Here is a 22,607-nt window from a genome sequence, read left to right on the forward strand (position 1 = left end):
TCTGCACACGGAGTCCTGTTTCACTTCACACATAAATGTGCCAAATGTCGGCTTTCGTGGGTTATAACCGCCCTCCCCCCTTTCTTCTTAAGGCTGGAGTGGATCTGGTGGCCTCGGCGTGAAAGAGCAAGGGATCCAGGACCCCATCAAGGGGGGGGACGTCCGGGACAAGTGGGACCAGTACAAGGGTGTGGGCGTGGCCCTGGACGACCCCTACGAGAACTACCGCAGGAACAAGAGCTACTCCTTCATCGCCCGCATGAAGGCCAGGGACGAGTGCAAGTAGGCGCTCTGCGGGCGGGAGCCACGCCTCGGCCACCGCGTTGGCCACCGGGACCTTCCTGGCTTACTGGCAGTGACAGATGGTAGGGACAGCTCAGTTCTCACACAGCCTCCATCTCTGGGGAGCGGCAGAAGAGAAGGAAGGCCACAGCCTGCCTAGTGACGAGCGCCATGCTCGATAGCTTGGAAGGCCCCGGGCCCCGCCTGCAAACCGCTCTAACGTAGAAGCACGACCCCGCCAGGAGATGCCCGGGCCCGCGCGGCCAGAGCCTGCTTCCCTTGACGGCGAAGTGAGAAACACGAGACCCTCCACCCCTGGATGAGAATCCCTGACATCTTAAGGCACGGCTGTTTCGCACCTCTCCCCTCGGGCAGATCTGAGCTTCTGCTTAAACCAGTAGGAGCGTGTGGAGGAGAGGCCCTGGGCGAGTGGCCCGGCAGCCTGGGAGCCGGTGTGGGGCCAGCCGGCCCTGCCCGCCTGTGCCCCGCCGACGTGCGGTGGATGGGGAAGCTCAGGCCAGGCACTGGTTCCAAACAGAAAAACAGACCCTTTTTGATTTGCAAAGTTACACAGGGTTCTTCTCGTTTTTACTCCAGGTCTTTAGTTTTGGAGAAGGGAATGTTGCTCTGAGAGGATCCCAGTGAGAATTTGAAACCCGATTCCTCTGAGACATGCTGGCCCTTAGTTCATTTATTTTAGCTGTTTGTGTTGAAATTTTTTCCCCCAAACGTCAGCCGTTTGCTGTACCTGCAGAAACGGAGGTTCTGAGGACACGGACCTGAGGCACCTTCAGGTCCCAGAATGACACCCTCGGAGAGTCTGTACCCTTAGCGTCTCGGCCTGTGTTTCCCACTTAGAGGAACCCAACACCAGCGCTTGCTTGGACCTTTCGTTCCAGGGTGTGGAGAGAGACCCCTGGCTGTGCCTCCTGCTCCTCATTTCCCCTTGCTGCCCCCCCACAGCCACCACCATCGAGGGAGGTGAGGCCAGGAGGGAGTGGGGTCTGCTGGGTGACGCTGGGGACGGCGTGGGACAGGCCACGCTTGGCGTCTGTGGGCAGCTCGTGCGGTGCCGTTTATTTGTACAGAAACATTTTTGAAAAATTCTTTTCAATAAAATGCAAAGTCCTCTCCAACTTTTCAACCTGATGTGATAAAATATTTGATTTTGTTCTAGGTTTCCTGTAGCTGTGAATTGTTCAAACGTGTCTGATTCAGGATAAAACGTAAACACGTGCTGTTAACAATTTCTTGTGGATTTTACTGTTTTGCCTTCAAATAAAAACTTTTTTTAAAGACCTTTTTCTCTGCGTGTTCAAGTTAGAAGTGTGCTCCAGCCGAGTCGGGAGCAGGCGTGCCTGGAACGCAGAGACTGCGTCCGAGTCGTGCGGTCTGGTCAGGAGCTGCCCTGGCGCCTCATGTGGGTGTGCCCGGCGTGGACACCTGGCCTGGGCTCCTGCTTAGCAGACGGGGCTGCGGCCCCTCCCGTCTATGTCCGCTCACTGGGCGGCCAGCACCCGGCCGGCACAGCCGCTCCGCGGGGCTCCCGACAGGCTGGCATCCTCCGTCCGGCCGTGAGTGGTGACCGCTCCACCCGTGGGGCCACTGCCACCGGCCCGCGCGTCCCCTCGGGGGCCGGGCGAGTTCCACTACTCTGCTAAAGAAGGCTGGAGCTGGGATTCCACTCCTCGGCACCGCCTGCCCCCCGCCACTGTCCCCTGGAAACCAACGTGTGTCGCAGCCTCGCAGCCGGTGTTCTGGACCCGCTTGTCCGTTCAAACCCACGAATCCCGCCTCACCTCCGGTCCCCAGAGCTCCTCCTCCACCTCCTCCAGGGCATCCTCCATGGACAGCGGGGCAGGCCTGTGGTGCCTGATGTACTGTGGGGCAGAGGACAGGGGGCCGTCACCACCGCCACCTCAGTCCACTGAGGCTTTGGGTGCTGGAGGCAGCGCCTGTCCCCAGTGGCTTCCGGGCAGGTGGGCAGAGAAAGACCATGACGCAAAGCCACGTGACAGTGCTGTGGAAAGAAGAGGAGAGACAAACCCAGACAGGCTCTGGCCAAGGCACCTGCGAGGGATGCGCCCTGACTGGGTCTGAGAGGGAAGCATGACCACGGCTGGGGGTGGGGGGAGCTGGCGAGTGAGGCTACTGGGGGCGCCCTCAGGGTACACGGGGCGGGCAGAAGGGCCCAGAGCAGGCCGTGAGGAGCCACGGGGGGCTATAGACAGGTGACATGATCAGATCACTTCAGCTGTATCCCACCAATCGATGTGTATGACCAACTGAAGTCAAAGAACCCCGCAGGGGTGTGATCATCAGAGTCCAGGATGCGGGAAACCGTCAAAGAAACAACCTGTTTACTTGAACAAATGAACTGCAAGGAAACATCAAAGAGATGGGGCAGGGGAAACCGGTAAGCAGGGGTTCTCAAAGTGGGTCCCCTGTGGGCACAAGGGGGAACACCCGCTCCCGGGCCCACCTCTGCTGCCAGCGGAACCCTGGTGGCCCTCGGGGCCCGATGCCGCTCCGAGCCAAGAACCATCGCCCCTAGGCCCTAATCGGGAGGCTAAAAAGACCCCAAACATTGACGTACAGGCTTTGGATTCTGAAGAAACAAATAGCAACAAAGTGTTCGACTTGCATGAGCCAAGTGGGAATCTACCCCTGGATATCCACCAATACTAAGAAAATAAGAAAAGTCCATTTGGTTTGGATGTTACAATGATACTGTGACCATCTTGTTCAAAGTCCTTAGTTTTAAGAACTACAAAGCAAGATATTTGTGGATAAAAGGATAGAAATGACCGTGCAGAAGTTCATGTGGTGTGATGACATCTCTATAAACATTATCATATCTAATACCTAGTATGCTATATATCTTATAACATATAGTATGAAACATACATAATATTGTGTATTTCATACATAATGTTCCTATTTTACACAGGGAAAATCTAAAGAATATCGAATTCTCTCTGAAATTATGGAGGGCTTTATAAATTACCTACCTCTGTAACAAAATTTTTACAAAATGAGAAGAAAATTTTTACAATCGAACAAAACTTAAATTCAGGGGGGAGCGAGAGGTGAGTGTGACAGTCTTCGCACTTCAGCCCACAGGACTGGGCAGAGCTTGGGGACGGGTCTGCAGAGGGACAGGAGCCCCCACCGAGGAGGTCCCCTTTGCTCCAAGGTCACACACAGCCTAGCCAGCCGCAGCCCGCGCCAGGCTGCCTCTCGCTGCCCCCGTCCCATACTGCTCTCGCCAAGGACGAGGACAGCTCCTTTCCCTAGGACTGTAGGTGACTGGGCCCACGGTGTCCCTGCTGCCCAGGCTGAGCCCCGTGCCCCTTCGCGTGCAAAGGCCCCTGCCCTCTCTCCCAGGAAGGGGGTGTGTGCTGCGGTCACCTGTTTGGTTTCCTCCAGGGTGTGGTAGTGGAAGGACTCTCGGTCCAGGGACTGCAGGAGGGACATGTGCAGGTGCCGGCTGGCCTCCACGAACTGCTGCGTCAGGCTCAGCTGCTGCTTCAGCATGTCGTTGAGCGCCAACGCGGCCGGGCTGTAAGCTGTCAGGGCTGTACCAGCTCCGTGTCACTCCGCCCACCTGCCCCGCCTGTCTCCCCAAGGGTGAGGCTCTCGGCCACCCCCACCCCCCCCTGCCCTCACCCCGCCCTCAGCAGCGTCCCCGCAGGGCCAAGGGGGGCTGCCTTCTGGAAGTGCTGCCACCAGAAATACTGCTGTCTGCGGGCTTGTGTGGGACCCTCAGGAGCTGCACGTGGGATGCTCGGCTCCCAGGCAGAAACGGAAGCCTCAACTAAACGTCCCACCCGCGGGGAGAAGTCTAGGAAACCCCAAGTTCTGCAACCGCACGATGTGAATCCTGATCGCACCACTGAGCTGGACACTGAAAAACGGGTAAGAGGAGGGGCGCCTGGGGGGCTCAGTCGGCTAAGCGTCCTGGCCCTTGGTTTCGGCTCAGGTCATGATCTTGCGGTTCGTGAATTCCAGCCCCACGTCGGGCTCCGTACTGACAGTGCGGAGCCTGCGTGGGATTCTCTCTCTCCCTCTGCCTCCCCCAACTTGTGCCGTCTCTGTCTCGAATAAACTCTTAAAGAAATGGGTAAGAGGGTAAATCCTGTTATGTATCTTTAAACATAAAACTAAAATACTTAAAATTAAAAATACAATTAAAGGGGCTCCTGGGTGGCTCAGTCGATTAAGCGTCTGACTCTTGGTCTCAGCTCAGGTCGCGATCTCATGGTGTGTAGGATTGAGCTGACAGCACAGAGCCTGCTTGGGATTCTCTCCCTGCCCCTTCCCTGCGTGCGCTGTCTCTCTCTCTCTCTCTCTCTCTCTCTCTCAAGAATAAGTAAACTTTGAAAAGTACAATTAAAAATGAAAATAAAAGTTTTAATTAAATTCAAAACATGTTGAAAAATGGAAGCTGTGTAACTGTTAGAAATTATCATTGTCAGACTACAAGAGAACAGAAAAATCTCTGAGGTAATAGCAAGCTAAATGGAAGAGTTTTTTGAAAGGATACAAACATTTCAATTGTTACAACCTGTGCATTTTAATGTCTTCGTCTTAAAAAAAATTGAAAATGGCAGGGGCGCCTAGGCTCAAGTCGGCTAAGCAGTCGACTTCGGCTCAGGTCATAATCTCACGGTCCGTGAGTTCGAGCCCCGCGTCGGGCTCTGTGCTGACGGCTTGGAGCCTGGAGCCTGTTTCAGCTTCTGTGTCTCCCTCTCTCTCTGCCCCTCCCCACTCATACTCTGTCTCTCTCAAAACCAAATAAACGTTAAAAAAATTGTTTTGTTTTTAATTGAAAAGGGAAAAAAACCCCCAAAAACCCAAGTCCTAGATGGACCTTTGTTTGTGCCCCGTGAGCCACCAGTGGCCCCGTGGGGACCTGACGCGGCCTGGGCTCCCTCGGCAGCTGCTGGGAGGGCCTTCTCCCTGCCCCAGGCTGGACCGGGCCTCCCTAGGACCCCACAACTCCCCCAGACTCTGAAAGGAGTCCAGGCCTGTGGCCGCCACGCTGGCTCACACTCAGGACCTGCCGAGCGTCTTCAGGGGAAAAAGCACCATGTATTCTGGACGCGAAGGCTCAGAAGGGAGTGCGCAAAATAAAAGCAGTGCGGCGGGGGTGGGGGGCCTAGAGGTGTGTTACTCCCAACATTCCTGTCTTATCCGACACGGGTGTCCTTTGGCAACACGGACCAAAGGTTCTCAGACACCCAGGGGTGTCCCAGGGGTCCCAGGAATCGGGGCAGTTGCCTGTGACCATGTCGCCAACAGACTCCCCAAACCCAGCACTGAAGCGGGGCAGCAGCCCTCCCGGCGAGGGCAGCCCTGCAGCTAAGATGCGTCCGCTTCACCGCAAGGACCCGCTGAGCGGTACTGTTACCTTCTATGGAGTCCGCGCTGACGACGTGGCTGGCAATGGGCACGGGGTCCACGTAGGCACCTCCCAGAGCCGGTCCGACGGCCGCCACACCGGGCCCTGTCCCAGAGACAGAGGGGGAGGGGCCGGTGGGCAGGATTCAGAGCGACTTTCATCAACGGATGAAATAAGCTACACGAGTCTGTGCTTTCCTCTCCCGAACAGGACAGCCACCTTCTTGCTTTGTTAACCTCCTTTACGATTTCCCCGAACCTGCCTCCGTCTTCCTGGAGGCGTCTTCTGGTACAAGTCTGCTGAGCGGGCTCAAGCCATCACCGCAGTCCGTGACATCATGCCCTCCCCTCCTTCTCCCCTCCATCCTTGGGGCCACACGAAGGCTTCGGAATGTTCCCGGGACTCTGATAAGCTGGTTGATTTAGACTGCTGTTTTCCTCTTTCGATATCAGGCCTAGTCGAGGAAAACGGCACCAGCTGGGTTTTACCAAAGGGCTCTTTAAGTCGCAAAATAATAGAGACAGAAACGTGCACATTTGTCAACAACAGGCTACGTTGTCAGGCAGCGGGAGGACGTGGAGAGGAGCACAGAGGCTTCTACGTCAGAACTGGGCCTCCACTACCCTCGAAGGCCTTCTAGTGATCTGACTTGGCACGTCTGACTGGCTTTCCTCCCCGAGAAATGAGAAAATGGTCATGACCTACCCCAGCGTGCAGCCCAGGCTGAGACACGGCTAAGCCCCCCTGAATCAAAATGAATACAGCAGGTGAGAGTGTTACGCCCTCGTGCAGTCCAGGAATAACCCTGGCTACGCTGTGGGCAGCCACCTAGGCAAGAAAAGAGAGCGGGGGGACGTTTAAAAGCAAGGGACCTTTCCACCCAGAAGGGCCAAGACTGAAACTGGAGACAAGACAGACGCCTGGAAACTCACACCGGCCATGAAGAGCAATGTCCCCTGCACCACAGAAGAGAATCCACCACAACACACCGCACCGGGACCCCCAAGCCACCTGAGGACTCGCCGTCCCAGGTAGTGGTCTCACGTTCAGTGCCGTCCCCAGGCTCGCCCTGGGCACCGCCAACATTTGGGGCTGGGTCATCTCCTGGCAGGGCCAGCCTGGGCACTGCAGGACGTTGGGCAGCATCCCTGGCCTCCACCCAGTCATGACAGCCCGAACTGGCTCCAACCTCACTGAGGTCCCCCGGGGGCAGGCTCACCACAGCTGAGAACCACCGCCTTAGTCCCTGATTCTGAAACCTTTCCGGAGGTTTTAGAGCTCGGGAGGCAGTGGGAGACACCCAGGGCGGCTGCCCCTCATCGTTGCAAGAGGGAACGGGGCACCGAGGCCCCCCAGCTGGTTAATAATGACAGACCCTGAAGCCTTCGTCATGCTTCCAAGGATGCCCGCGGCACGCACCCTGGGAGCCGGCGCCTCCCCCCGGGGCCCACACACTTACCCTCCACCCACTGGTAGGTGAAGGCAGGCTCGAGGGTCTGTACAGCCGTCTCCTTCATGATGACTCTTGTAACGTCCCCGACTTGGTTTTTCCAAGGCTTGAGCGTTGGCAGGGGAAGGTCTGTCTTCAGGCTTGCAGAGAATTCTGACAGAGTGTCCAGCGTCCTTTCAGGAGACTCGGAACGGGCCCTTGACTCGGATGCTGTCGAATTTGGGGATTTTTCAAAATCTTCTGAGTAAGCCGAGCTCACTGTGCTGGCCGTGGGCTCCTGAGACGTTGGCCTCGGGCTGGAAGCATCCTCAGGCCCGGCAGAGGAAGCCGATGGCTCGCTCAGGCACTCTGAGACCTCGCTTCCAGTGGGAGGGCCCCCTGCCTGGGGACTTTGGCTGGATGCCTTTTCCCGCTGGCCTTCTTTCTAAAGGGAGGGTGACAGAGGTCACGGGAAAGTGGTTTCAAACCATCAACACACTCAGAGTACCACCGCATTAGAATGGAGTGCAGGGTACCCAGGGGGCCCAGCAGGGAAGGGTCCACGCTGGTCCTTCAGGGGTTTTGAGCAGGCCCAGTACCATAAGCAATATTCTTGAGATGCTTTGGGGCTGCTGTATTTTAACACTGATGGTGTGAGCATGTGTAGGGGGCACGTGGTTGAAATCCGTTACAATGTCATTATTATATATTATTAAAACAGTGCCTGCAGGTTCCATAGTGAGGAGGTTACTAATATGGCAAGAACCACAATGGGGCACTATGATGAGTACAGGTCAGTGCGGTGTTCTTATGGGGCAGTTTAAGCGGGACCCGCTTTTTTTCTTTTTTCTTTTTTTAAGTTTATTTACTACTTATTTTGAGAGAAAGGGACAGCATGAGTGGGGGAGGGGCAGAGAGGGAGAGAGAATCCACACTGTCAGCGCAGAGCCCCCACATGAGGCTCAGACTCACGAACTGTGAGATCGCGACCTGAGCCAAGGTCAAGAGTCGCATGCTCCGCCGACCGAGCCAGCCAGGCACCCCTAAGTGGGACCTGCTTTAATCACCTGCCACATTAACTAGCTTTATTCTGTTTTCACCTACATCAGGATCTCTCACCCGGGGCACTCCTGACACTTGAAGCCTAAACACTCTTTGCAGTGGGGACTGTCCTGTGCATTGCAGGACACTGAGCGGCATCCCTGGCCGCCACCCACCAGACGCCGGCAGCAATCTCCACCCCAGTCACGATAATCAAAACTGTCTCCAGACCTGCCAAGGTTCCCCCGGGGGTTAGGTCAAGACCCACGGGCCTAAAGGAAGCACAATGCTACCAAGCATCTCCACGTAACCTACCGTGAAAAATTAAGTTGGCTGTACTCACTTTCCGTTCCAAGTCTGAGTTCTCACTGACAGCTGGAGCCAGATCATCGAGGGATAAAAGATTGATTCGAAAATCTGTAATTAAAAATACAACATGACATTCACTCATTTACATACCACACGGTATTTACCATTATGTCATAGGCACTGGGCTAAGTGCTAAGAATAGAAACACAGAAGCATGCAGTCTCGGTCCTTAATAAGCCAGCACAGGGATCTACACGTGTTTTCTCTAACTAGCAAATGGTTTCCACTTTGCACCCTAGACTGTACCACAGTTAACTCAGCTCTATCTTTATGGTGCAAAAACCACCACAGACCACGTGTAAACAAATGGATGGGGCTGGGTTCCAATAAAGCTTCATTTCGGGGCACGTGGGTGGCTCAGTCGGTTAAGCGTCCAATTCTGGATTGTGGCTCAGGTCACGATCTCACGGTTCGTGAGTTCAAGCCCCTGCATCGGGCTTGCTGCTGTCGGTGTAGAGCTCCCTTTGGATCCTCTGTACCCCTTTCTCTCTGCCCCTCCCCCCCAAAAATAAACATTTTAAGTGTTTTTAATGTTTATTTTTGAGACAGAAAGAGACAGAGCATGAGCAGGAGAGGGCCAGAGAGAGAGGGAGACACAGAATCCGAAGCAGCTCCAGGCTCCGAGCCGTCAGCACAGAGCCCGATGCGGGGCTCGAACTCACAGACCACGAGATCATGACCTGAGCCAAAGACAGACACTTAACCGGCTGAGCCACTCAGGCGCCCCAACAAATAAACATTAAGATAAAAGCCTCTTTAGTTATAAAAACAGACACTGAGCCAGATGAGTAGATGACAGCAACACAGTAAAGAATGTGTGGTGCCAAGTGTGTGCAAGGTAGGGGGTGTGGGGTGTGGGGACAACTCAAGCAGACATAAAACTAGACCCGAAGTGTCGTAAGTTCCTGCTTAAAGCAAGTTAAGGGCACAGGAGCCCAAGGAGAACCAGCATTCGGCATGCCAGCTGGCCAGTCGCCAGTGCCTGAGACTTGGGAGTCTAGAATCCTCTGTGGAGTTCTCGTGTTCCAAACAGACCTCTGGGAACCCAACAGATGAGCCCACTCCTCTAGGTGGGTGGGCAGTGGACATCGGCCAAAGTTGGCAGCAACTTTATTGCACAGTTCAGTTCAGGCCCTGAAACACGGGCAGGGGGCGGGGTGAGAGAGAGAGAGAGAGAGAGACAGAGAGAGAGAGAGAGAGAGAAAATTGGAAGGAACAGGCAAGAGTAGGGTCCTCTGGGCAGTAGGCACAGGGCTGGAAGCAAGAGAGAGAGAGAGAGAGAGAGAAGACAGAGGGAGGTCCACACCACCTGCCCCCCGCACCTGCCCATCCTAAGCCCTAGAGTGAATCCCCCCGTCACCCCAGTCCTGGGGGCTCACGTCTCCTCCGAGCTCTCTGCTTCTGTCACTGCCATTCACGTGGCAGGCAGGTCCAGAGACACATCCCTGGACAAAGCGTCTGAACTAAAAGGCATCCGGCTGGCCCAGAGCAAAGGCATAGGGGTGATTCTGAACTTGAGCACTTGGGAACAGCGTTGGCACTGGCCGAGGAACATTACCGTCATGTAGGCCAACCCTAGCACGCACGCGCCTCCTGTAGCAGAGGGCCAGCTGAGGGGCTTCACAGCCACTTCTGTGGCTCTGCCCCCACTTGACGGATGAGAAAACTGAGGCACAAGGTGCCCGAGACTGCACAACCGGTAAGAGGCAGGGCCAGGACGCCCACCCAGCTACGTCAGACTCAGAATGTGCTCACCCCTGCCAGCTGCCTCCCTCCCTCGAAGCTACATCTGGACAAGGGAGGGCAGGGGCTGGCCACCAGGAGAGGCCCCTCCCAGGCCAGCAGTGAGGACAGAAGGGCTGCCGGGACCGGCAGTGTGGACAAACAGTAGAAACCTGGGTCTGTCACCTGCCCCACCAGCCTATACCCGTCTTCCCATCCACATGATGAGGGAGGTGACATGGGGCCAGGGGAGCAGGGACACCCACTTACTAAACTCTCGGGCCCAAGGATCAGAGCCACTGAGGGAGCTCAAAGGGGTATCTCACGTCGGCAGCCAAGAGCCCATCCCCCTGCTTTCTCCGACCCTAACAAGGGCACCGGAAGGAACCACCCTTCATGGCAATACTTCCCCTCAAACCCCACCCCGATAGAGCTTCTACTGCTGACCTCCCGGGGCATGAACACCCACGTTAGTCTGTGATGGGATTCAGGACACGCTACCCCAAAATACAGCACCCTGGCCTACTGAATATCTCAGATGGGAGGGAACTTGAACATGGCACGTGCTGCAAGAGTCCTCTGCCCTTCTCCCTTGACCTGCTGCAAGGGTCTCATGTGAGAAGTGCACCCCCTGCCGCCACCCAGAGGAAAGGAGCATCCCGTTTCCAAGACAGAGGGACCCCAAGAGGAATCACAGCAGGCCTCGCCAAGTCTGGCCCCGTTTACCACCCTTAGCTCGTTTCCTTTTGTCTGATCACGTTTTTCCAGTACCTTCCACTCCTCATCGAGCCTAGAGTAAAAACGCTCACACACTTAACTGTTTTTTTTTTTTTTTTCCAGGTCTGGTTTCCTTAGGAAGGCTCTGTGTCCCATAAAACTTACGTTGAATATTTAACATCTATTTAATAACTGTATGCTTTTCTCTCAATCTGTCTTTTGTTGCAGAGCTCCCACCAGGAACGTAGAAGGGTAGCAGGAAAAAGCTCTTTTTTCATCCCCTACCAGAGTCACGAGCTACGGGTCACTAAGCACACAGGGGGCAGGGCTTGTGTTGGCCTGTTTGCTATCGTCTTCTTGCTAACACCACCCTTGCCACGTGCCAGTGCCCAGCACGCCCTCAAGACACAGTTTAGGGGCGCCTGGGTGGCTCCGTCAGTCGTGCGTCCGACTTCGGCTCAGGTCATGATCTCACAGTTCGTGGGTTCGAGCCCCGCGTCGGGCTCTGTGCTGACAGCTCAGAGCCTGGAGCCTGCTTCGGATCCTGGGTCTCCCTCCCTCTCTGCCCCTCCCTGGCTCATGCTCTGTCTCTCTGTCTCTCAAAAATAAACATTAAAAATAAATAAATAAAGACATTTTAATTTGGGTCTCACAATGAAGCACCCCAGAGGGAAGACATTAAGTGTTGGGTATACATCTTTTCTTTTTCTCCTTTCTTTCTTAAATATGTGTAATATTGGGATAAAAATAATATTGAATAATTTGAAATAACAGAAGTGTCTGTGACTGGTTAGAGATTTACTCCCTTTTCTGAATATAAAAAGGAAAGGAGGTAAATTCCTCTTTCACCAAAAGAAAAATCGCGTTGCCTTTTTGTCGTATGTGGCTCTAGGATTTTGTTTTCAGGTTATTGCTCTGTAATTGGTCAGGGTTACTGAATGAAAACACTAAAGACAGAACATGGCACAAAAACAGACACTCAGATCAATGGAACAGAATAGAGAACCCAGAAATGGACCCACAAACGTATGGCCAACTAATCTTTGACGAAGCAGGAAAGAATATCCAATGGAACAAAGACAGTCTCTTCAGCAAGTGGTGCTGGGAAAACTGGACAGCGACATGCAGAAGAATGAACCTGGACCACTTTCTTACACCATACCCCAAAACACACTCAAAATGGATGAAAGACCTAAACATAAGACAGGAAACCATCAAAATCTTTGAGAAGAAAGCAGGCAAAAACCTCTTTGACCTTGGCCACAGCAACTTCTTACTCATCACGTCTCCAGAAGCAAGGGAAACAAAAACAAACATGAACTATTGGGACCTCATCAAAAGAAAAAGCTTCTGCGAAGGAAACCATCAGCAAAACTAAAAACCGACGGAATGGGAGAAGATATTTGCAAACGACATATCAGATAAAGGGTTAGTATCCAAAATCTATAAAGAACTTATCAAACTCAACACCCAAAATACAACCCGGTGAAGAAATGGGCAAAAGACATGAATAGACACTTCTCCAAAGAAGACATCCAGATGGCCACCAGCATATGAAAAGATGCTCAACATCACTCATCATAAAGGAAATACAAATCAAAACCACAATGAGATACCACCTCACACCTGTCAGAGTGGCTAACATTAACAACTCAGGCAACACCAGATGTTGGCGAGGATGCAGAGAAAGAGGATCTCTTTTGCATTGTTGGTGGGAATGCAAGTTGGTGCAGCCACTCTGGAAAACAGTATGGAGGTTCCTCAAAAAACTAAAAATAGAACTACCCTACGACCCAGCAATTGCACTACTAGGCATTTATCCACGGGATGCAGGTGTGCTGCTTCAAGGGACACATGCACCCCCATGTTTATAGCAGCACTATCGACAATAGCCAAAGTATGGAAAGAGCCCACATGTCCATTGATGGATGAATGGATAAAGAAGATGTATACATATATATATGGCCAGAGTTCATTCTTCTTGATTGCTGAGTAATACTCCATTGTATATGTGTGTGTGTGTGTGTGTGTGTGTGTACATATACATATATATACGTGTGTGTGTATACACACACACACACACACACATATATGGAGGGACCAAGTCTCTCTCTCTCTCACACACACACACACACATATATGTACACGTGTATATATATATATGTGTGTGTGTCTGTGTGTGTCTGTGTGTATACATACATATATATATATACACTCCATTGTATGTGTGTGTGTGTACGTGTGTCTGTATATGTATATATATATATATATACATACATATACAGACACACGTACACACATACAATGGAGTATTACTCAGCAATCAAAAAGAATGAAATCTTGCCATTCGCAACTATGTGGATGGACTAGAGAGTATTATGCTAAGCGAAATTAGTCAGAGAAAAACAAATATCATATGACTTCACTCATATAAGGACTTTAAGACACAAAACAGATGAATATAAGGGAAGGGAAGCAAAAATAATATAAAAACAGAGAGAGGGACAAAACTAAGAGACTCTTAAATATGGAGAACAAACAGGGTTACTGGGGGGGGGGGGAGGGGGGATGGGCTAAATGGGTAAGGGGCACTAAGGAATCTACTCCTGAAATCATTGTTGCACTATATGATAACTAACTTGGATGTAAATTAAAAAAAAAAAAAAAAAAAAAAAAAAGGAGCAAAAATCTGACTTGGCTCCTCCACCAGGAAAGGTGGTCAGGAAGTAGAGGGGGTGGCATGACCAATGCATTCCCCACGGCAATACCCAGTGACCCCCCCCCCCCCCCCCCAGGGACCCTCTAGGTGGTCTTGCCCTTCCTGCCTAGGGTGACAGGTGGGCACAGGGCCACGGGTTACCATTCAGGCTGTCATCGGCAGCTTCTGAGGGCGACTGATCGTGAGGCTCAGGCTCACTCCTTCCGGGGGAGAGCTTGCCATGTGGCGTCATGGAGGCTGATTTTGAAAAGGCGCCAGTGATGGACAGTGATGCTGTGCAGGCGGCTGTGTCCCCTGAAGCGTGAGTCTGTGGGGAGCGAGCTTTTGAGCGCGTGCTGCGAAGGGTCCCGTCTGCTGACTGTGAGGCTGGCAGACACGATGTCCGAAATGGCTTCGGGCCGGGAGGTTCCTCACTGGGTAGTGAAAGGATTCTTGGTTGAGTTGGGATCTGATCCTACTTTGGCGGAAATAAATGAAATTAATCATCGAACAGGTGACAAGGAAGTCCTTATCACTGAATAATGCGGCCAGAGTAGGGCAGGCCAAGGATTGGCGATCAAAGAGTTCTCTCTCTCTGGGCCCCTTTCTTTCTCTCCCTTCATCTCTAGAAGTCAAGGTACAACATTTAGACGAGATAATATTGGGACTGCAGTGCAGAAACACTGCACAAATAATCAGAAATATCACATGGCTTTCAAACAAATTTGGTTAATTACACCGTTTCTAAATTAAGGCCCCTGAGTGCATGATCTAGGAAAGCCTGAGCCTGCAGCAGAATCAAAATAAATGGGCAGACTTTTTCCCCCTTAAAATGCAGCCTTTCCATCACTTTATACCCACTAAGATGGCTCTAGTAACAAGTGCTAGCTCTAATAAGCAGCGTTGGAGAGGGTGTGGAGAATCTGGAACCCTCGTGCACTGCGGCCGGGAACGCAAAACGGCACAGCTGCTTTGGAAAAGTTTGGCACTGCTTCAGTAAGTCACACAGAGAATTACCACAGGACCCGGTAATTCCGCTGGTAGGGAGAGCCCCAAAAATTGAAAACAGGGACTCAAACAGATACGTGTACACAAATGCTCCTAACAGCACTATTCACAAATAGCCCAAGGGTGGAAAAGACCCAAATGCCCATCAGTGGATGGTGGATACCGAAGATGTAGTATATTGACACGATGGAGTATTACTCGGCCATGAAAAGGAAGGAAACACTGACTCATGTTACGATGTGGATGAACCTCGAAAACATTATGCTCAGAAAAGCTGCCAGTCACATAGGACCATGTACTGGATGATTCCGTGCATGTGAAATGTCCAGAACAGGCAAATTCACGGACATAGAAAGCTGATTAGTAATTTCCAGGTGCTGGAGGGGGGGGAAAACAAGGAATGATCATTTAACAGGTACAGGGTCTCCTCAGGGGTTGATGGAAACGTTCTGGAATTAGACAGAGGTAGTACACTGGCACGACATCACGAATGGACTAAATGGCACTGAACCGTTTGTTTTAAAAATGTTAATTTGAGGGATGCCTGGATGGCTCAGTCGGTTAAGCATCTGACTCTTGATTTCAGCTCAGGTCTTGATCTCCCGGTTTGTGGGTTCGAGCCCTGAGCTGGGCTCTGTGCTGACAGTGTGGAACCTGCTTGAGATCCTCTCTCTCCCTCTCTCTCCCTTGCTCGAGCTCTCTCTCTCTCTCTCAAAATAAATATATAAACTTTAAAAAATAAAAAAGGAACGAAAGTAAAAATGTGGATTTTAGATTATGTGAATTTCATCTCAATTTTGAAAAACAGAAACGCAGCTGTCCCAAGTTTCCTGTGTGGCACCACGATCCGTCATACAAAGTGCAGGCCTGCGCTGCGCACACTTACTCCAGATATTGCAAAACTGCCTAATGTCCCAAACCCTGTCACCTCACGGCAGGCCCAAAACAGGCAGCCGTGATTGGCTGGAGCCCAACGGTTCCTTGTCAAATCCCTTCCTCAAGTAGCTTACGGGTGACGGCTGCTGTCAAACCTTTATAAAGCGCTGTGACAGAGTGCAGACGCGAGGCTTGGTTAAGAATAAATACACGCAGGGGCACCCGGGTGGCTCAGTCGGTTAAGCGTCCAACTTCGGCTCAGGTCATGATCTCACGGTTCATGGGTTCAAGCCCCGCGATAGGCTCTGTGCTGACAGCTCACAGCCCGGAGCCTGCTTTGGAGTCTGTGTCTCCCTCGCTCTCTGCCCCTCCCCTGCTCACATTCTGTCTCTCTCTCTCTCTCTCTCAAAAATAAACATTAAAAAAACAAAGAATAAATACATGCAGGGGCGCCTGGGTGGCTCAGTCGGTTAAGCGTCCGACTTCGGCTCAGGTCATGGTCTCACAGTTCGTGAATTTGAGCTCCGTGTCGGGCTCTGGGCTGACAGCTCAGAGCCTGGAGCCTGCTTCAGATTCTGTGTCTCTTGTCTCTGCCCCTCCCCAACTCATGTGTGCTCGCTCCCTCTCTCTCTCTCTCTCACAAATAAATAGTAAAAAAAAAAAAAACAAAACAGAATACGTAAAAACTTACCGAGAATACTTTTGTTTGTTCTTTCTCACTGACTTTGGAGCTGATGAAACGCCGATTCGTGTATGTCTCTTTTTCTCTAGAAGATTCTATCAAGCCTCCTAGCAACTCTTTCATTTCCTCCTCATCGCTGTCTGGAGAATCTAGTTTTCTAGTGGGTTTTTTCTCTTTGGGTGTTTGAAAACTCCTCTCTTTTCCACAATGTGTTTCAGGGAATCCATTTTCAACGCGTGGTTCCCTCTTCTTTAGAAACCTACTGACCTTCCCACTCTGTGTGCTGCTCCCGGCCGTGGGAGTTTCATGGGCTTGTTTCTGGGTTTTCTCTGGGCCGTGTGAGGAAAGTCCGACTGTGCTCCTGGGAAGGGCTGTATCTGCGCTCCTCGGAAGACTGTCCTCGGGGGTCTTCAGGTCAGATTCCACATCAGACAAATCCGCCTGAGCTTTCCGATTCATGATCTTGGTTTCCAGCTGAGTCAGTTTTGTGAGCGCAGCGCTGGCCCTGAGCTTCGAGGCAGTGATCGGGGGTCTCCCCGAAGACAGTCTGAGCCCACCCTCCACAACAGCATTCTCTTTCGGGAATGAGTATTTTACACCCATAGTTGGGTGTCCTTTGAGAAATCTGCTGCGGCCGGGTGCTATTTGGGTAAGACTTCTACCGACTTTCAAGTTTCTGATTTCTTCCATTTTTGAATCCTCTAAGGAAAGATCACTAAAATCACCAAAAATATTGCACATGGGATGGCCGGTTCTTCTTCTGGAAGCCATTCTGGGGGGGGTGGGGGGGGCGGGGGTGAAGAAAGAAAAGTTAGAGTAAGAATATCTACCTGGTGTTCATACCATGCATTCAAATCTCTCAAGGCCTCCCATTTTATTTATTTAAAGTTTATTTGTTTTTGAGAGAGACATACACAGCGAGCAGGGGAGGGGCAGAGAGAGAGAGGGAGAGAGAATCCCAGGCAAGCTCCACAAGGTCGGCGCGGAGCCCGATGTGGGGCTCGAACTCACAAAACTGTGAGATCATGACCTGAGCCGAAACCAAGAGTCAGTCGCTTAACTGACTGAGCCACTCAGGCACCCCTCAGCACCTCCCATTTTAAAGATCAAACCTTTCTTTGCAGTCTGCCTGAAGCGCTCCCTTCAAGCCCCATGATGGCAATGAAAATGTCAACACCCAGTACCACTGGCTGAATTGCCGTTCAATGCCAGGTCTTTTTTGACATTTACTTAAATTCAAATTAGTTAACACGTAGCGTGGTATTGCTTTCAGCAGAATTTAGTAATTTATCGCTTACATATAACACCCCGTGCTCATCCGAACAAGCGACCTCCTTAATGCCCATCACCCATCTAGCCCATCCACCCACCCACCTCCCCTCCAGCAATCCTCAGTTTGTTCTCAGCGTTTAAGAGTCTCTTAGGGTTTGCCTGATGCCAAGCTCTTAAAGGAGACACGTTGCACATCAGACAGAAGAGCCAGAGCCTCTCAGCCTCCAACAGTGAGCCCGGCGCTCTGCTCAGAGCTGTATTATCTGTTTTAATCCTCATGCAACCTTGAGGCAGCTAGTGTCACCTCCCCCTGCCAGCTCCCGTTTTAAAGAGGAGGTGAGGGGCACCTGGGTGGCGCAGTCGGTTAAGCGTCCGACTTCAGCCAGGTCACGATCTCGCGGTCCGTGAGTTCGAGCCCCGCGTCAGGCTCTGGGCTGACGGCTCGGAGCCTGGAGCCTGTTTCCGATTCTGTGTCTCCCTCTCTCTCTGCCCCTCCCCCGTTCATGCTCTGTCTCTCTCTGTCCCAAAAAATAAATAAAAAACGTTGAAAAATAAATAAATAAATAAATAAATAAAAAATAAAGAGGAGGTGAAAGAAATAAAAGCACCTGAAGGTTAGGTCACCGGTTAAGGTCACCGGTCAAGGTCCCCTGGCTGGTGAGCAACAGAACCAAATTCAAAGCTCAGGTCTGATTCCAAAGGCCCCCTTGTTCCCGACAGAGCTCCACTGCTTGGCCAGTGACACGACCACTACTCCAGGAGTCCTACTCTCCACTGGCTCCCCACATCAGCGCTCCTCCTTTATCCAAGTATCCTTAGCTCTCTCACAAGGAACTGCTTAACATCAGCCTGTGTATTTAAGGACCCTCCCCTCCGCAGAAAATCTCACTTCACTTTAAGGGTAAAATCCACCCGGGGCACCTGGGTGGCTCAGTCGGTTGAGCGTCTGACTTCGGCTCAGGCCGCGGTCTTGCAGCTTGAGAGTTCGGGCCCCGCGTCAGGCTCTGTGCTAACAAACAGCTCAGAGCCTAGAGCCTCCTTCGGATTCTCTCTCTCTCTCTCTCTCTCTCTCTCTCTCTCTCTCTCCCCCTCTCCCCTGCTCATGCTCTGCCTCTGTCTCTCAAAAATAAATAAATGTAGAGGCACCTGGGTGGCTCAGTTGGTTAAGCGTCTGACTTCAGCTCAGGTCATGATCTCACGGTCCGTGAGTTCAAGCCCCGCGTCGGGCTCTGTGCTGACAGCTCAGAGCCTGGAGCCTGCTTCACATTCTGTGTCTCCCTCTCTCTCTGGCCCTCCCCCGTTCATGCTCTGTCTCTCTCTGTCTCAAAAATAAATAAACGTTAAAAAACAATTAAAAATAAATTAAAAATAAAAAAATAAATAAATGTTAAAAAAAATTTTTTTTAAATAAAGTTTAAGGGTAAAAACCACGGCCCTGGAAGGGTGGAGGGGCTACAGACAGACACAGCAGCACCCACCCAACGTTGATCACATGTTGTGCGCACACGCTGGTGAACAGCCTTCAGCGGGCGGGGTCAGTGCTTTTATCATATTCTCAGTGTTCCTGCGTGCCCCTGAAAGAATAAAAACGACCCACCCCAAGATTTAAAAAGGTTTCAAAGAAGTTTAAAGTCTCAAAAAAAAAAACCATGGAAAAATATGGCATGGGTGGCTGTGCGTTTGCTGCAGCCCCTTTAGTAAGGAACTCAGCAACAGCAACGAAAATGTGAAAAGCAGAGGCCCGGCACCCGGGCAATTGGAATTTGCCTCCGATTACACTCTCAAATGCACATTGATGTGTATGCGTGAGGAATGTCATGGCAGCATTGTCTGTACCCCTCAAGCACTTGAACCCATCCGTAAAGAGCCGGGGAAATCCAGAAGACCACGTGCAGACAAGCGAGTGCTACGCAGCCGTGAAAAAGCAGTGAGGGAGATCTGTGTGCATAATGTCGTCTCCAGCGTAGTATGTGAGGCAGAAAAGACCAGGTGCACGACCACTGCTCGTTTCCATCCTGTTTGAGTGTTTTAACAAGGCCAAGTGTTATTTTGTTGTTTAAAAAGAATTCACTGTGAGACCTGAAGGAGCCTTTTGTCCCATCCCTGTCCACTTGGAAAACAATCTTACGAGGATTACCAGATTAAATACAGGACACCCCGGGATGTGAATTTAAGATAGAGACTAAATAATTTTTTTTTTTTTAAGAGAGAGAGTGTAAGCAGGGTAGAGAAGCAAAGGGGGAGAGAGAGAATCTTTTTTTTTTTTTTTAAGTTTATGTACTTATTTTGAGAGAGAAAGCAAGAGCACACACACGCCAGCAGGGGAGGAACAAAGAGAGGAGAGAGAGAGAATCCCAAGCAGGCTCTGCGCTGTCAGCACAGAGCTGGACACAGAGCTCGAACCCGCAAACTGTGAGATCATGACCTGAGCCGAAACCAAGAGTTGGACTCTTAACCAAGTAAGCCACCCTGACACCCGGGGTGAAAGAATCTTAAGCAGGCTCCATACTCAGCACGGAGCCGAATGCGGGGCTCGATCTCACAAGCCTGGGATCATGACCAAGAGTCGGACGATCAACTGACTGAGCCACCCAGGTGCCCCAATAATTGTTAAAATAGAAGTATGACCCACATATTTTTATGCTAAAAAGTAGTATGTTCCAAATAGTTTCATACTAAAAAATTATTGGTTGTTTATCTCAAATTCAAATTCAACTGGGTGTCCCATACTTTTATTTGTAAAATCTGGCAACCGTCTGTCTTATGCACCTTTCAAAGCTGAACTCAGGGGCACCGAGGTGGCTCAGTCCATTAAGTGTCTGATTCTTGATTTCAGCTCAGGTCACGATCTCACGGTTCGTGAGTTCCAGCCTGGCATCGGGCTCTGCGCTGACACCGTGGGGCCTGGTCGAGATTCTCTCACTTCCCCCTCTCTCTGCCCCTTCCCTGCACTTGCTCTATGTCTGAAAATAAATAAACTTGTTAAAAAAAAAAAAAAAAGCTGAACTCAAATGTTTTGTGAGAGGAAAAACATTGAACCCAGCCCTAAGATTCTGTCTGCAGAAGAGTGAATCGTTTTTCTTTGACTCTGTTTTTCTGCGTGGCGTACCTGCTTGCTCATCCCCATCTGGGTACTTAGAGTGCCTGGCACAGGCCTGACCACAGGGGTCAGCGAAGGCAAAACCAACCACACCTGACAGAAACAGTGCAGGAGTCCTAGCCTGTGTGACGCTGGGCAAGTTACTTGACCACTCTGTGCTTCGGCTTGCTCATCTGTAAAACGATGACAATTATTCCCTTCATAAGATTCCTAGGTTCATTGTAGGACATGGAATAAATGGTAAGATTTAGATAATAGTGTTTGGAATACCTGCATTAGCGGGCTTTTAGCAGGAAGGACGTGGCAAAGAGGAAGTAGAGACTGCTGGAACGTCAACAGCTACCTTGGTTGATATTTTTCTAACCGAGGCTCAGGAGGTGACTCAGCCCCCACCATTCTGTGGGTCAGAGGGAAAGCCCGACCACCAGGCCAGGTTTAACAGCGTCTAGTTTTTCTGAAAAGTTTCCCTAGGTTTAAAAATAAATCAACAATGCTTACAACGGCAAGTTTTATGTTCTATCCATTTCATCACAACTAAAATCGATATATTTTTAAAACACAATTAAAAATAAACCTATGGGCAAAGGATATGAACAGATACCTCGCTGAAAAAAAAGAAAACATACAAACGGCCAATAAGCACATGAAACGATGTTCAACATCACTAGCCATTAGGCAAATGCAAATCAAAACCACCAGATCCCAGTTCACAGCCACTAGAATGCCTACAATCAAAACCACAGATGGGGCGCCTGGGTGGCTCAGTCGGTTAAGTATCCAACTTCGGCTCAGATCATGATCTCACGGTTTGTGAGTTAAGCCTGAGTCTGGGCTCTGTGCTCACAGGGTGGAGCCTGGAGCCTGCTTCGGATTCTGTGTCTCCCTCCCTCTCTGCCCGTCCCCCACTCGCATTCTGTCTCTCTCTCAAAAATAAACATCAAAAAAATAAATTAAAAAATTAGAAACTGTAGATAATAACAAGTGTTGCTGAGGATGTGAAGAAATTGGTGCCCTCATACACAGTCATGGAGCATTACAATGGTACAGTCACCAATTTGGAAAACAGTCTGGCAGTTCCCATGTAGCCAAAGGTGATTGAAATGTATGCAAATGTTCATATTAATTATTATTCATAGTAGGCAAAAAGTGGAAACAACCCAAAAGTCCATTAACTAGTGAATGGATAAGAACCGAGGTCCATCCATCCAATGAAATACTATTCAGCATTAAAAAAAAGAATATGGGTACATACAACAACATGCATGCATACATCTCGGACACATCATGCTAAGGGAAAGTAACCACATACTGTATGACCCCATTCATAAGGATCATCCAGAAAACGCAACTTTATAGTCAGAAAGCGCATCAGTGGTTGCCTGGGGCTGGGAGGAGGAGCGAGGAGGGACAGCAAAGGGCCAGTAGTGATATCCTTGGGTAGACAGAAAAGTTCTAAAGCTGGATCTTGGTGACGCTTGCCCCACTTAGCAAACTTATTAAAGTAACAGAGTTGTGCACTTACAAGGGGTGGATTGTACGGTAGGTAAACGCATCCTCAATAAAGTTGTTAAAGATAAATAAACCTAACTTTGAACACACAGGCGCCTCTCACCCCATCGGGCTCTTCCCACCCCCCCCCAACTGCCCCCCGCTCCCCACCACCGGCCTGGAGCGACCCACCCCGGCCCACGATCCCAAATGGGCCCCGACGGGGAACCAGGCGTGAGGCCCCTACCCTCCCTCAGCCCGACAAACCCAGCTCCAGAACGTTCCCCATTTCCCGCAACTCCTCTCCCAAATCCGGTCGCCAAGCCCGGCAGCAACCGGGCCAACCCCGCCAACCTCCGCCCACGATGTCCATCCGCAGAGGCCGTCGCTGCGCTCCCGGCTAGACACTCCGGCAGGATGGGACCGTTGCCCCCGGCAACTGCGCCAGGGCGGAAGAGACTACATATCCCAGCGCGCGCCGCGCCCCGAGGACCAATGGGGCCTCACGTCATAATCGCG

At 51.1% G+C, this 22,607-nt stretch overlaps 2 protein-coding genes across 16 annotated transcripts in view; one reads left to right on the forward strand and one right to left on the reverse strand.

The window, feature by feature from the left end:
• The window catches only part of CHERP (calcium homeostasis endoplasmic reticulum protein), an 18,954-nt gene extending 17,373 nt beyond the window's left edge, over positions 1 to 1,581 (forward strand). For both annotated transcript variants that reach the window (XM_058727560.1, XM_058727561.1), the window contains exon 17: positions 93 to 1,581. In XM_058727560.1, the coding sequence (XP_058583543.1) occupies positions 93 to 286 (194 nt within the window). In that variant the 3' untranslated portion in view covers positions 287 to 1,581. The remainder of the gene's footprint in view (positions 1 to 92) is intronic.
• Positions 1,518 to 22,549, reverse strand: C4H19orf44 (chromosome 4 C19orf44 homolog). Of its 14 annotated transcripts, none has more exons than XM_058727565.1 (12): positions 22,443 to 22,549; positions 20,871 to 21,067; positions 20,694 to 20,773; positions 18,979 to 19,074; positions 16,238 to 17,000; positions 13,825 to 14,137; positions 8,500 to 8,573; positions 7,146 to 7,560; positions 5,696 to 5,791; positions 3,694 to 3,860; positions 2,082 to 2,302; positions 1,518 to 1,939 (listed from the first exon to the last, which is right to left on the reverse strand). In XM_058727565.1, exons 5-12 carry the CDS (start codon positions 16,997 to 16,999, stop codon positions 1,699 to 1,701), a joined length of 2,289 nt encoding a protein of 762 aa, XP_058583548.1. In that variant the 5' UTR covers position 17,000; positions 18,979 to 19,074; positions 20,694 to 20,773; positions 20,871 to 21,067; positions 22,443 to 22,549; the 3' UTR covers positions 1,518 to 1,698. The 14 variants fall into 14 exon arrangements, with proteins under 14 accessions (XP_058583548.1, XP_058583545.1, XP_058583550.1 ...); XM_058727562.1 differs by having other exon boundaries at positions 20,610 to 20,773; XM_058727567.1 differs by lacking the exon at positions 20,694 to 20,773.
• Between the last annotated feature and the right edge of the window lie 58 nt (positions 22,550 to 22,607).

The sequence above is a fragment of the Neofelis nebulosa genome, chromosome 4 (assembly GCF_028018385.1).
Source record: "Neofelis nebulosa isolate mNeoNeb1 chromosome 4, mNeoNeb1.pri, whole genome shotgun sequence".
Lineage (NCBI taxonomy): Eukaryota > Metazoa > Chordata > Mammalia > Carnivora > Felidae > Neofelis > Neofelis nebulosa.